At 43.7% G+C, this 15,208-nt stretch overlaps 1 protein-coding gene across 2 annotated transcripts in view; it reads right to left on the bottom strand.

Annotated features, from left to right (window-relative positions):
• The window catches only part of tpk1 (thiamin pyrophosphokinase 1), a 354,474-nt gene that overhangs the window by 274,257 nt on the left and 65,009 nt on the right, over positions 1-15,208 (bottom strand). For both annotated transcript variants that reach the window (XM_033050403.1, XM_033050412.1), the window contains exon 3: positions 72-146. In XM_033050403.1, the coding sequence (XP_032906294.1) occupies positions 72-146 (75 nt within the window). The remainder of the gene's footprint in view (positions 1-71; positions 147-15,208) is intronic.

The raw sequence follows: 15,208 nt of genomic DNA, 5'->3' as shown, positions 1-15,208 counted from the left end.
TCCTACTGAGCGCAACTAGGTTGCTGCACTGTAGGTGAGCTATAATTCTTTAGCAATTAACAAAATCCTACCTTTGCTCCAAAGGCGTTGAAACTGATCGTTGTCCATTGGTTGATTGAGAATTAACAGGCAATATTTCAATTTTCCTAAAATGAAAAGGGTCAAGTTAACCAGGAAATTACATATTCACATAATTACTCTGCAGTAATCAATTTTTGTTCAGCCATCTTATTGTTCATCCTGTTCTAGAGAGACAAAATCCTCTCTATTTTTGCATCACCCTTTTTTAATCACAAATTCCAAAGTACACCTCAGACAACGTGACAATTGTCTTTCTTTCTTGCCAATTTTATGATTTATTCTCGATTCAGTTAATATTATTAATCTTCCTTCTCAAACCTCAATTAATATAACGGTTAAATTCCATATACAAATAATGTGCACAACATTTCTTCCTGTAATATTCAGTTTGAATTAGGATCACCAAACCTCTGCACTGTCCTGCCGGGATAGCAATGATACCTGCATTTTCCATCCTACTGATCTAAAAGTCCAGTACCATTTAAAAAAAAAGATTAATATAATTACATAGTAAGGTCCTGCAACATTAAGTGTTACAATGCCTAGATGCATCTTTGTACTATGCATCCCCAAGCTACTGCAAGGATGGCTAAGCACAAGCCATGCCTATCATCTGCAGAGGAAAAGAACAACTAACAGTCCCTGCTGGATTCTTCCTGGCATCCAATCAAACACAGAATTGTTCAAAGACATGTGAGCCCTCTCCGTTTAACCTCTGGTTCAAAATGCATAGTCCTGGGGGAAGGAGCAAAGAGAAGAATTTGATTATGAGGCAGAAAATATCTGTGAAGTTGGCAGAAAAGGTCAAGCCATATGGTTTCCACAGATAATTGCCATACACAAATGAAAACAGAATCCCAACAACTTTTCATTAGTTTCTGCATTGACCAGCTTTAGTGAGCCATGATCTACCTAAATTAGACCTTGGGTAAGTATTAAACAAACATGCACATTGCTGTCTCAGGGCTGCAGGGCAAACCATGAAAAATGAGCTTGTGACAGGAACTGGATTGAACCTGAAATTTGATTTACCCTGTGGATTATATTTTGCTGGTGGCCATACTGAATCAATGTCAGACATCTATGGATGGTTAAAAAGTGAGAATGCTTGTTCTGAACCCAAGATGATGACCACCACTGTGTAGGAATGAACTGAAGATGCTGGATTAAACCGAAGATAGACACAAAAAGCTGGAGTAACTCAGTGGGTCAGACAGCATCTCTGGAGAAAAGGAATAGGTGATGTTTCTGGTCAAGACCCTTCTTCAGGCTGTTTGTAGAGTCGGAGAGCAGGAGTCTGAAGATGGGTCTCGACCTGAAATGTCACCTATTCCTTTTCTCCAGAGATGCTGTCTGACGCGCTGAGTTACTCCAGCTTTTTTGAATATCTATGATGACCACCATTAATCCTTGTATCTGATAATGTGTAATGTGAAGAAGGACTGTAAAACAGCAAACAAGAACGTGACAGTATGAGGTGTATATCTACTACAGTTAACACAGTTATCTACTTTCAGCTACTATCTACCTCATTGGAGCCCCCTGGACTATATTTGATCGGACTTTACTGGACTTTATCTTGCACTAAACATTATTCATGTAATTCCCTTTATCATGTATCTGTACACGGTGGATGGCTCAATTGCAATCATGTATTGTCTTTTCGCTGACTGGTTAGCACACAACAAAAGCTTTTCACTGTACCTCTGTACACGTGACAATAAACTAAACTCAACTAAACTAACCTAAACTACATTCTATAAAATCTTAATTCCATTCTGCCAGTTTCTCCATCTCCATCATAGTTGCTCCAGTGACATTCCACATTCAGAGGTGTCTGAAACGTCTTCCTTCTTCCTGATCCATGGCTTCCCCTCGATCATAGTTAACTGTGTCCACCTCATATATTTGTGGCACCTCTTCTCTCATCCTCTCTCCTGAACAGAGCAAGGGTAAAGTTCCCCTTCCATTCCACAACCATTCTTCCGAGCTTCAAGGAGATTTCCCCACCAGACACATCCTGCCCTCATCGTTCAACATTTGGAATGCACTGTTCCCTTCGCAACTCCCTGGTCAGCTCTTCTGATCCCATAACAGGAGGAGATGCAGCATCTGTCCTTTTTGTTCTTTCCCTCCTACAAACAATTTTCCAGGTGAAGCAGTGATTCACTTACACCTCTTCCAATTTAGTCGACTGATTTCAGTGTTGATAACGTGCCCTCCTTTATATTTGGAAACTAAACACAGAATGGGTGACTACTTTGTGGAGCATCTACATTCAGCCTGAAGGGGCAAAATGTCTTTGTTGAGGCATTTTCTACAGAGCTTCTTGTTACCTCTTTCCATAGTTCCCCATTCTGATCTTTCTGTTTTTGTAAACTCCTGCATTTTTATATCAGCTCGCAATATAATTTAGAGGAATGGCATCTTCTGACTTTTCACTTCGCAGCTTTGTTCATTCTATGTCAAATTCTACAAGCTTTGGCAAATTACTTTCTCCGTCTCAGACTCTATTCTTGCTATAAATTATTTATCTCAAGAGTCAAGTTTAATTGTCACATTCACAGAGATTCAAACAACAAAATTCTTACTTGCTGCAGTTATACAGGCAAATTGGTGCAAAACGTAACAAGGAAATTGACAATAAATGATACTAGCTGAGATATTGGAGTAAAAAGCAACCTGCTGGAGGAACTCTGCAGGCCAGGCATGGACCACAGACTAACCAGATGCTTAGTCTTGACCCAAAACGTTGATCGCTCCTTTCCATTCACAGATGCTGCAGAGTTCCTTTGGCAGACTCTTTGCTCCAGACTCCAGCATCTGCAGCCTCTTGTGTATCCCTGTGATATTAGATCAGTTTTTCACACTCCAATGGCACAGCATGACCAAATGTGCATGCAGTGCATTTTGCAACTTATATTTTCCTCTGTTAGTATCCTGCTCTGTATCTATGCTCATTTCATATATTTTGCTTATTTTCTTTCTGTCATAAACTGTCCCCGTTACGCTGTTAACCTCTACAATTATTCCACACAGCAACTTTGTCCCCATCCTATCCGAAATATTCCCTTTGCCCTACCTACACTTTCTCTACAACTTAAAATTAACTTGTTTCCTCGCCTTCCCAGAAGATTAATGTTTTTTTACCTGAGATGCTAATTGTTCTTCTTTCCCACACTCTTCAAAACTCTTTTCAACTTAATGACATCCTTCCTATAGCTGGACGACCAGACTGCACATCGTCCTCCAAGAGTGGTCTCATTAATGACGTGCACCTGCATCACAATGTTTCCAGTATATTCTTTACTTATGATTTCCAGCATTCGCAGTAATTTTTATTTACATTGCGATTCATCTTTCCCTCAGTGTTAATTAACCTGTGTTTTAATTGGTATCTCAACATGAACATTTGCTATCTCTGCCTTTTAGGGTATAATTGCTATTAATCAGAAAGCAATTCACGCTGAAACACTCAAGTTCAATTACTTTAAAATTAATCTCTCTGAGTTTAAACTTTCGTACGGAATATAAGATTATATTTTATCAAATGTAATATTTGCAAACAAAGGCACTGTTATTTCACAGCCAAAAACTACCAAACACAGTGCACCAATTACATTATCAATGGATGCAACAGTCGTTCTTAAATTGGGCCTGTAAACATGTCTGCAGTGAGCAGCGCTTAATGGCTAGACTGCACTAAAAATACAACTAAAACTCATTTAATTCTCTTGCTTTCTTCATTCTAAAATAACTCTAATTGTAAAGATAAAAAACACCTATTAAATTACATGGAACTAATAAGAAAAGTTAAATGGCATGATAGTATACATGCAAATAGGTATGAATCCAATTCTGTGCAGGGTGAAAACTTTCAAATTAAGCAAATAAAGAAAAAGTTATAACGGCCTGGGAAAAAACTGTGGATGTTCACTTTATCAGGGCTGCCAACATTGGGTGAGAGTTGGGAGTGAGAAATTGCGAGAGACCAAGCCCGATGTCCCCCTCCCATTGGTACGGAACATTTGCATTTTTCAGCTTCAAATGTGCAATATGGTGCATACTGTAGCGATTCTTTTAACTTACACTTGAATGCAATATATATGCTTTAAATTAGATTGGAGCGTTTTTGAAAGGGGGGAGGCTGTGCGATCACTGATCACTGGCCTTGGGGGTACCCGGTGAGGGAGTGGAGCAACCGAGTGGGGAGAAGGTGTGGAAGAAGGGTGTTCCCAGGGGAGGAACTTTTTGAAATTTGATGTATTAAAATCATGTTTCACTGCACTGTAGAAGTATGATTTCAATGTTTTTTGTATAGAAACATAGAAAATAGGTGCAGGACTAGGCCATTCGGCCTTCGAGCCTGCACCCCCATTCAATATGATCAAGTCTGATCATCCAACTCAGTATCCTGTACCTGCCTTCTCTCCATACCCCCTGATCCCTTTAGCCACAAGGGCCACATCTAACTCCCTCTTAAATATAGCCAATGAACTGGCCTCAACTACCTTCTGTGGCAGAGAATTCCAGAGATTCACCACTCTCTGTGTGAAAAATGTTTTCCTCATCTCGGTCCTAAAAGATTTCCCCCTTATTCTTAAACTGTGACCTCTTGTTCTGGACTTCCCCAACATCGGGAACAATCTTCCTGCATCTAGCCTGTCCAACCCCTTAAGAATTTTGTAGGTTTCTATAAGATCCCCCCTCAATCTTCTAAATTCTAGCGAGTACAAACCGAGTCTATCCAGTCTTTCTTCATATGAAAGTCCTGACATCCCAGGAATCAGTCTGGTGAACCTTCTCAGTACTCCCTCTATGGCAAGAATGTCTTTCCTCAGATTAGGAGACCAAAACTGTACGCAATACTCCAGGTGTGATCTCACTAAGATCCTGTACAACTGCAGTAGAAACTCCCTGCTCCTATACTCAAATCCTTTTGCTATGAATGCTAACATACCATTCGCCTTCTTCACTGCCTGCTGCACCTGCATGCCTACTTTTAATGACTGGTGTACCATGACACCCAGGTCTCGTTGCATCTCCCCCTTTCCTAATCGGCCACCATTCAGATAATAGTCTACTTTCCTGTCTTTGTCACCAAAGTGGATAACCTCACATTTATCCACATTATACTGCATCTGCCATGCATTTGCCCACTCACCCAGCCTATCCAAGTCACCTTGCAGCCTCCTAGCATCCTCCACACAGCTAAGACTGCCCCCAGCTTCGTGTCATCCGCAAACTTGGAGATGTTGCATTCAATTCCCTCGTCGAAATCATTAATATATATCGTAAATAGCTGGGGTCCCAGCACTGAGCCTTGCGGTACCCCACTAGTCACTGCCTGCCATTGTGAAAAGGACCCGTTTACTCCTACTCTTTGCTTCCTGTCTGCCAGCCAGTTCTCTATCCACATCAATACTGAACCCCCAATACCGTGTGTTTTAAGTTTGTATACTAATCTCTTATGTGGGACCTTGTCGAAAGCCTTCTGAAAGTCCAGATATAACACATCCACTGGTTCTCCCTTATCCACTCTACTAGTTACATCCTCGAAAAATTCTATAAGATTCGTCAGACATGATTTACCTTTCATAAATCCATGCTGACTTTAACCATATAACCATATAACAATTACAGCACGGAAACAGGCCATCTCGACCCTTCTAGTCCGTGCCGAACATGTATTCTCCCCTAGTCCCATATACCTGCGGTCAGACCATAACCCTCCATTCCTTTCCCGTCCATATAACTATCCAATTTATTTTTAAATGATAAAAACGAACCTGCCTACACCACCTTCACTGGAAGCTCATTCCACACAGCCACCACTCTCTGAGTAAAGAAGTTCCCCTTCATGTTACCCCTAAACTTCAGTCCCCTAATTCTCAAGTCATGTCCCCTTGTTTGAATCTTCCCTACTCTCAGTGGGAAAATCTTATCCACGTCAACTCTGTCTATCCCTCTCATCATTTTAAAGACCTCTATCAAGTCCCCCCTTAACCTTCTGCGCTCCAAAGAATAAAGCCCTAACTTGTTCAACCTTTCTCTGTAACTTAGTTGCTGAAACCCAGGCAACATTCTAGTAAATCTCCTCTGTACTCTCTCTATTTTGTTGACATCCTTCCTATAATTAGGCGACCAAAATTGTACACCATACTCCAGAATTGGCCTCACCAATGCCTTGTACAATTTTATCATTACATCCCAACTTCTATACTCAATGCTCTGATTTATAAAGGCCAGCACACCAAAAGCTTTCTTTACCACCCTATCTACATGAGATTCTACTTTCAGGGAACTGTGCACAGTTATTCCCAGATCCCTCTGTTCACCTGCATTCTTCAATTCCCTACCATTTACCATGTACGTCCTATTTTGATTTGTCCTGCCAAGATGCAGCACCTCACATTTATCAGCATTAAACTCCATCTGCCATCTTTCAGCCCACTCTTCCAACTGGCATAAATCTCTCTGTAGACTTTGAAAATCTACTTCATTATCCACAACCCCACCTATCTTAGTATCATCTGCATACTTACTAATCCAATTTACCCACCATCATCCAGATCATTGATGTACATGACAAACAACAGTGGACCCAACACAGATCCCTGTGGCACCCCACTAGTCACTGGCCTCCAACCTGACAAACAACCATCCACCATTACTCTCTGGCATCTCCCATTCAGCCACTGTTGAATCCATCTTGCTACTCCACCATTAATACCCAACCATTGAACCTTCTTAACCAACCTTCCATGAGGAACCTTGTCAAAGGCCTTACTGAAGTCCATATATACAACATCCACTGCTTTACCCTCATCAATTTCCCGAGTAACCTCTTCAAAAAATTCAAGAAGATTAGTCAAACATGACCTTCCAGGCACAAATCCATGTTGACTGTTCCTAATCAGAACCTGTTTATCCAGATGCTTATATATATTATCTCTAAGTATCCTTTCCATTAATTTGCCCACCACTGACGTCAAACTAACAGGTCTATAATTGCTAGGTTTACTCTTAGACCCCTTTTTAAACAATGGAACAACATGCGCAGTACGCCAATCCTCCGGCACTTTTCCCGTTTCTAATGACATTTGAAATATTTCTGTCATAGCCCCTGCTATTTCTACACTAACTTCCCTCAATGTCCTAGGGAATATCCTGTCCGGACCTGGAGACTTATCCACTTTTATATTTCTCAAAAGTGTCAGTACTTCCTCTTCTTTGAATCTCATAGTTTCCATAGCTACTCTACTTGTTTCCCTTACCTCACATAATTCAATATCCTTCTCCTTGGTGAAGAAAATAAATTGTTCAATATCTCCCGCATCTCTTTTGGCTCTGCAGATAGCTGTCCACTCTGACTCTCTAATGGACCAATTTTATCCCTCGTTATCCTTTTACTATTAATATAGCTGTAGAAACCCTTTGGATTTACTTTCACCTTACTTGCCAAAGCAACCTCATATCTTCTTTTAGCTTTTCTAATTTCTTTCTTAAGATTCTTTTTACATTCCTTATATTCCTCAGGCACCTCATTTACTCCATGCTGCCTATAATTATTGTAGATCTCTCTCTTTTTCCGAACCAAGTATCCAATTTCTCTTGAAAACAATGGCTCTTTCCAATTTTTACTATTTCCTTTCAACCAAACAGGGACATAAAGATTCTGTACTCTTAAAATTTCACCTTTAAATGTACTCCATTTCTCTTCCACATCTTTCCCATAAAACAAACTGTCCCAATTTACTCCTTTTAAATCCTTTCGCATCTCCTCAAAGTTAGCCTTTCTCCAATCAAAAATCTCAACCCTAGTTCCAGTTCTGACCCTCTCCATAATTATATTGAAACTAATGGTATTGTGATCACTGGTCCCGAACTGTTCCCCAACGCACACCTCTGCCACCTGACCCGTCTCATTTCCTAACAGGAGGTCCAGCACCGCCCCTTCTCTAGTAGGTACTTCTATGTATTGCTGCAAAAAACTATCCTGCACACATTTCAAAGGTATCAAAGGTATCAAAGGTATTTTATTGGTCACATTCACATACACCGAGGTGTAATGAAGTGAAATGCTTTTTGCCATTTTGCAGCACACAAAAAAAGAATACAAACATAACACCAATGAGAGTCTTAAACACAAAGAACACCCCCCCACAATGGCTCCCACCATGAGGGAAGGCACAAAGTCCAGTCCCCAACCCCAGTTCACCCATAGTCGGGCCTATTGAGGCCTCCACAGTTGCCTCTAAGGAGGCCCGATGTTCCTGGCCGTTCTCGCCGGGTGGTGGTGCTCCGGCATCGGGAGAGTCCTCACAACGGCATGGGAACCCTGGAACGGCCGCCTCCGTACTGGAGGCCGCGGCTTCCGAAGTCGACAAGGCCGCGCCGGTTGGAGCTCCACAACTGGCGATCTCGTCGTGAGATCCCAGGCTCCCGGTGTAAAGTTTGGCGCCGCCGCCCGCTCCACAGTCACGCAGCTCCGCGATGTTTTACCCGGCGGTCTCAGCTCACCGGAGCTCCAGCGCGGTGACCCAGGCAAGGCATCGCCCGCTCCACGATAGCGCTCCAGCGCTGTGCCGCCGCCGAAGCCGAGGTTCTGGGCGGTCCGCGACAGGAAACGCCGCTCCAGGCCCGCTTGTAGGCCGCGAGGACGGGTCGAAGCTGCAGCCCGGAGAAAAGCTGCCTCTCCGACCAGGTAGGGACCCTGAAAGGCAGTTTCCCCCCCCCCCCCCCCCACCCCCCACACAAAAAAGTCTAGACCTCCAAACAAAACACTTTAACTAACTAATAATAAAAATAAAACGGTGAAAAGACAGACAACATTTTACAAACTCCAACCCATCCAGCCCATTTACAGAATGTGTTTCCCAGTCTATGTGTGGAAAATTGAAATCTCCCACAATCACTACCTTGTGCTTACTACTAATATCTGCAATCTCCTTACATATTTGCTCTTCCAATTCTCGCTCCCCATTTGGCAGTCTATAATACACCCTTATAAGTGTTGCTACCCTTTTCCCATTTCTCAGTTCCACCCAAATAGCTTCCCTAGACGAGCCCTCTAATCTATCCTGCCAAAGCACTGCTGTAATATCTTCCCTGATAAGCAATGCAACACCTCCACCTCTTGCCCCTCCAATTCTATCACACCTGAAGCAACAAAATCCTGGAATATTTAGTTTCCAATCACAGCCCTCCTGCAACCATGTTTCATTGATCGCCACAACATCATACTTCCAGGTGTCAATCCAGGCACTAAGTTCATCCACCTTTCTTACAATGCTCCTAGCATTAAAATCATTTGTCCAATGATTTCACCACTTTCCAAATGTGCTGCTATCCCATCTTTAATAAATGATTCTAGCAGTTTCCCCACTACCGACGTTAGACTAACTGGTCTGTAATTCCCTGTTTTCTCTCTCCCTCCCTTTTTAAAAAGTGGGGTTACATTAGCTACCCTCCAATCCTCAGGAACTACTCCAGAATCTAAAGAGTTTTGAAAAATTATCACTAATGCATCCACTATTTCTGGGGCTACTTCCTTAAGTACTCTGGGATGCAGCCTATCTGGCCCTGGGGATTTATCGGCCTTTAATCCATTCAATTTACCTAACACCACTTCCTGGCTAACCTGGATTTCACTCAGTTCCTCCATCCCATTTGACCCCCGCTCCCCTGCTATTTCCGGCAGATTATTTATGTCTTCCTTAGTGAAAACAGAACCAAAGTAGTTATTCAATTGGTCTGCTATGTCCTTGTTCCCCATGATCAATTCACCTGTTTCAGACGGCAAGGGACCTACATTTGTTTTAACTAATCTTTTTCTCTTCACATATCTATAAAAGCTTTTGCAGTCAGTTTTTATGTTCCCTGCCAGTTTTCTTTCATAATCTATTTTCCCTTTCCTAATTAAGCCCTTTGTCCTCCTCTGCTGGTCTCTGAATTTCTCCCAGTCCTCTGGTAGGCTGCTTTTTCTGGCTAATTTGTACGCTTCATCTTTTGTTTTGATACTATCCCTGATTTCCTTTGTTATCCACGGATGCACTACCTTCCCTGATTTATGTTTTTGCCAAACTGGGATGAACAATTGTTGTAGTTCATCCATGCAGTCTTTAAATGCATTCCATTGCATATCCACCGTCAACCCATTAAGAATCAATTGCCAGTCTATCTTGGCCAATTCACGTCTCATACCCTCAAAGTTACCTTTCTTTAAGTTCAGGACCCTTGTTTCTGAATTAACAATGTCAATCTCCATCCTAATGAAGAACTCAACCATATTATGGTCACTCTTGCCCAAGGGGCCACGCACAACAAGACTGCTAACTAACCCTTCCTCATTACTCAATACCCAATCTAGAATAGCCTGCTCTCTCGTTGGTTCCTCTACATGAAGTATGAAGTATTTTTAAGAGGTAACTTTTTAAGGGATAACTTTATCCACACAAAGGGTGATGGGTGTATGGAACAAGCTGCCACAGGAGGTAATTGAGGCTGGGACCATCCCAACATTTAAGAAAAAGTTAGACTGATACATGGATAGGACAGGTTTGGAGGTATGGACCAAAAGCAGGAAGTGTAGCTGGGACATGATGGCGGGTGTGGGCAAGTTGCGCCGAAGGGCCTGTTTTCACACTGTATCACTCTATGACTACATTATACCTCCACCATGCATGAATGCTTCAAAATCAAGTGATCGAGTTTTATTGCCATATACTCAAGCATAGAAACATAGAAAATAGGTGCAAGAATAGGCCATCGGCCCTTCGAGCCAGCACTGCCATTCAATATGATCATGGCTATTCATCTAAAATCAGTACCTCTTTCCTGTTTTTTCCCCATATCCCTAGATGTCGTTAGCCCCAAGAACTAAATGTAACTCTCTCTTGAAAACATCCAGTGAATTGGCCTGCACTGCATTCTGTGGCAGAGAATTCCACAGATTCACAACTCTCTGCGTGAAGAAAGTTTGTTCTCATCTCAGTCCTAACTGGCCCCCTCTTTATTCTTAAACTGTGACCCATGGTTCTGAACGCCCCCAACATCGGGAACATTTTTCCTGCAGTTACAGTAAGTGAAAATCTAGCAGGCAAGCAGGATGCTTTCACCAACCACCCCCATTTGAAGTCCACTATCTTCCACCGTTTCTACCCAGTGCTTGGTACTTACTTCCAGCAGCCACTGGTTGTCCTCCAGGATGCACCGAGCCACAGCCTGATCCATGCCGGTCACCTGGGCAAATTCGACACAGAGACTCTCTCTCTCTCCCCCTCTCTTCCGCTCTCTCTCCTCTCAACCCCCCTCTCTCCCCAATCTCACTCTCTCCCCTTCCCTCTCTCTTCTCTCTCCCCCTCTCTTTCTCCCCCCTCTCTCCCCCTCTCTCTCCCTCTCTCTCTCTTCCCCTCTCCCTCCCACCTCACTCTCCCCCTCTCTCTCGTCCCCTCTCTCCTCTCTCTCCCCCTCTCCCTCTCTCCCCTCTTTCCCCTAACACTCTCTCCCCTCTCTTTCCCCTAACTCTCTCTCCCCTAACTCTCTCTCCCCCTCTCTCTCCCCCTCTCTCTCTCTTTCTCCCCCTCTTCTCTCTCTCCCCCTCTTTCCCCCCTCTCTCTTTCTCCCTTCCCTCTCTATCTCCCCCTCTGTCTCCCTCTACCTCTCCACACTCTCCCCTCTCTCACTGTCTCCTCTCACCTCTCTCTCTTCCCCCCTTTCTCTCTCCTCTCTCTCCCCCATTTCTCCCTCTCACCTCACTCTCCCCCTGGCTCTCTCCCTTCTCTCTTTCTCCTCTGTCTCTAACTCCTTTCTCTTTGCCCCCTCCCATCTCTCTCTCTTTCCCCCGTTTCTCTCTTTCCCCCTCTCTCCCTCTTTCCCCTCTCTCTTTTACCACCCTTCTCTCTTCCCCCTCTCTCTCCCATTCTCTCCTACCCTCTCCTCCCTCTCCACTCCCTCTCTCTCTTCCCTCTTTCTTCCCTCTCACCCCTCTCTCTCTTCCCCCCTCTCCCACCTCACTCTCCCCTACCTCTCCCCCCCCCCTCTCCCTCTTCTCTCTCCATTCACTCCCCCTCTGTCTCCTTCCCCTCTCTCTCTCTCTCTCTCCATCTCCCTTTGTGAGTCTGTCCCTTCGGCACCGAGACTCTCGCGGCAGCGGCGCAACGCCTCCGACGCCCCCGACTTGCACTGTCCGGATTGCTACATGGCCAGAGCTGCAGCGAGCGACTCGCCAGCCCCGCAAACACTCGACTGCCCGGCAAACACTCGCCAGTCTCGGCTCCCCCGCATTTGTTCCCGCCGCTGGTTTTGCTCCCATCCCTCCCTCATCCCCGGCTCTCCAACACCCGCGGACCATGCAGTTTATCCGAGTTTTGAAATTTCCGTTAATCACAGAAATTCTCACCACAGAGCGTGAGAAATTTCTGATCAGCGTGAGGACATGAGAGTTTGCTTGAGGGCGTGATTCTCACGCTCAAAGCGTGAGAGTTGGCAGCCCTGCTTTATCCATTCCTCTCATGATTTTGTACACCTCAACAAGGTCATCTCTCAGACTACTACTTTCCAAAGAGAAAATTCCAAGCTTAACGAGCCTCTCCCTACAACTCAAACCCACAAGCCTCAGCAATAACCTGGTGAATCCCGTCTGTGCCGTTTTCAACTTAACAACTGGCTGTTACTGCACATGGTACTGCAGGTGTGGTCTTAAAAATGATTTGTGCAACTGCATCATGATGTACCAGCATTTGTACTCATTGCCCTTCCCAATGAAGGCAAGTATGCCAAATGTCTTCACCCTGTCCACCTGAAACCACACACCTGAACTCTGAGACCTCTTCATTCCACAACTTTTTCCCAGGCCTCTAACATTTATTGTGCAAATCCTGCATTGGTTTGAGATACAAAAGTGTTACACCTCATACTTGTCAGAGTTGAGTTCCATTTGCTATTCCTTGGCCCACCTTCCCAACTGATCTGGATCCTGTTGTAAATTTAGATATCCTTCCTTACTGTACACTATACCACCCTAGAGACAATACAAGATATGGGTGAAAGTGTCAGTAACAAAGGGGCTACAACAAGAAAAAAAACATGATAAAATAGATTGAAGGGGGGGAGAATTTTGTGAAGTCGTTTGGTTAAAGTTCTCAAAAGCTCCAGTCAAGTCAAGAAATACAAGAAGGGATAGTTTGCCATGGTCACCACTCACATAGATTGTGAATTGTGATTTTATCAAAGATATTTTTATGACGTTTGCGAGGGCAGGAACTCAATTAAACATGAAATCTGGAAAAAGTGAGGATAGATTAGGAAAACAGCATATTCAAGGATCCGACAGTGGAAAGAGAGATTCAAGGCAGATTAATAGCTTGCAAGAATAGAAGATAAAAAACAATAGAAAGTAAATTAGCTGACTGACTGTTGTATTTTAAAGTGAGGACCAAGATATGGTGTAAATATTATGATATACTGGATATCCTTCAGAATAGAAAGCCAGCTGTTGAGCAAAGATATATTAATTGTGAATCCATAATTTTTTTCCCAGCTGTTAAACAGCCTCTGTAACTCCACCTTAATCCCTTTCTATGTCCTCATCATGACTTTGCCTTACCATCTCTTTGTGCTGTTAGTACATGTGGAGATAGTACATGTGGAGATTTCTTTACTCAGAGAGTGGTAGCTGTGTGGAATGAGCTTCCAGTGAAGGTGGTGGAGGCAGGTTCGTTTTTATCATTTAAAAATAAATTGGATAGTTATATGGATGGGAAAGGAATGGAGGGTTATGGTCTGAGCGCAGGTATATGGGACTAGGGGAGATTATGTGTTCGGCACGGACTAGAGGGGTCGAGATGGCCTGTTTCCGTGCTGTAATTGTTATATGGTTATTATATGGTTATAGTACACTCAGTCCCTTCACCTGCCATTAATTGTTTTAGTTTTTAGTTTTCGTTTTAGAGACACAATGTAGAAACAGGCCCCTTGGCCCACTGAGCCGGCACCGGCCAGCAAACACCCGTACACTAGTTCGATCTTACACAGTAGGGACAATTTGCAGAAGCCAATTAAGCTACAAACTTGCACGTCTTTGAAATGTGGGAGGAAACCGGAAAAAACTCACGTGGTCACAGGGAGAAAGTATAAACTCCGTACAAACAGCTCCTTTAGTCAGGAACAAACCCGGGTTTTTGGCAGTAACTCTACTGCTGTGCTATTTTGCCGCACTGTTAATGTAGACTGTAAATAGAGGGCCCAGCACTGATCTCTATAGATCCTACTAGTTATAATTTACCAACTTCACGTTCAATGCCATGAATTCCTTCATGTTCTTACTGAATGGTTGTGCAGGATGAAATGGACTTAAACAGGTACATGGACAGGAAAACTGACAGGGATATGGGCTAGGTACAGGCAGTCTGAAGAAGGGTCTTGACGCAAAACCTCACCCACTCCTTCTATCCAGAGATGCTGCCTGTCCCACTGAGTTACTCCAGCATTTTGTGTCTAACTCAGTTAGGTCACCAAAGATGGGTTTGGCTGAAGGCCAAACTGTCAATGCTGAAGGCAGGAGGGCCTTTGACTAAAGGGCCCAATTCCATGTTGCATAGCTCTTTTACCTTAAGTTTCTCCTTGTTGTTTTTCATTGAGTTTACATATGTCCAGTGGTGCAGGAGGAATTAAGGTTGTGGGAAGGAACTGCAGATACTGGTTTAAACCAAAGACAGACACAAAATGCTGGAATAAGTCATCTCTGCCTGGCCCGCTGAGTTACTCCAGCATTTTGTGTCTATCTTCGGAAGAATTGAGGGCTGGCACATTGATCCAGCTGGTAGAGTCACTGCCTCACAGCGCTAAAGACTTGGGTTTGATCCTGACATTGGGTGTTGTCTGTGTGGAGTTTGCACATTCTACCTCTGACCATGTTAGTTTCCTCCGGTGCTCCCGTTAATGATTGAGAGATGTTACCCACCCCCTCCTCAGGTACTTTCCCCTGCAACCGCAGGAGATTCAACACCCGTCCCTTTACCTCTCCCCTCGACTCCATGCAAGGACCCAAACAGGTGAGGCAACGGTTCACTTGCACCTCCTGCAACTGTATCCGCTGTTCCAGGTGTCAACTTCTCTACATCGG

The sequence above is a fragment of the Amblyraja radiata genome, chromosome 2 (assembly GCF_010909765.2).
Source record: "Amblyraja radiata isolate CabotCenter1 chromosome 2, sAmbRad1.1.pri, whole genome shotgun sequence".
Lineage (NCBI taxonomy): Eukaryota > Metazoa > Chordata > Chondrichthyes > Rajiformes > Rajidae > Amblyraja > Amblyraja radiata.
This window is presented reverse-complemented; position numbering and strand designations above follow the sequence as displayed.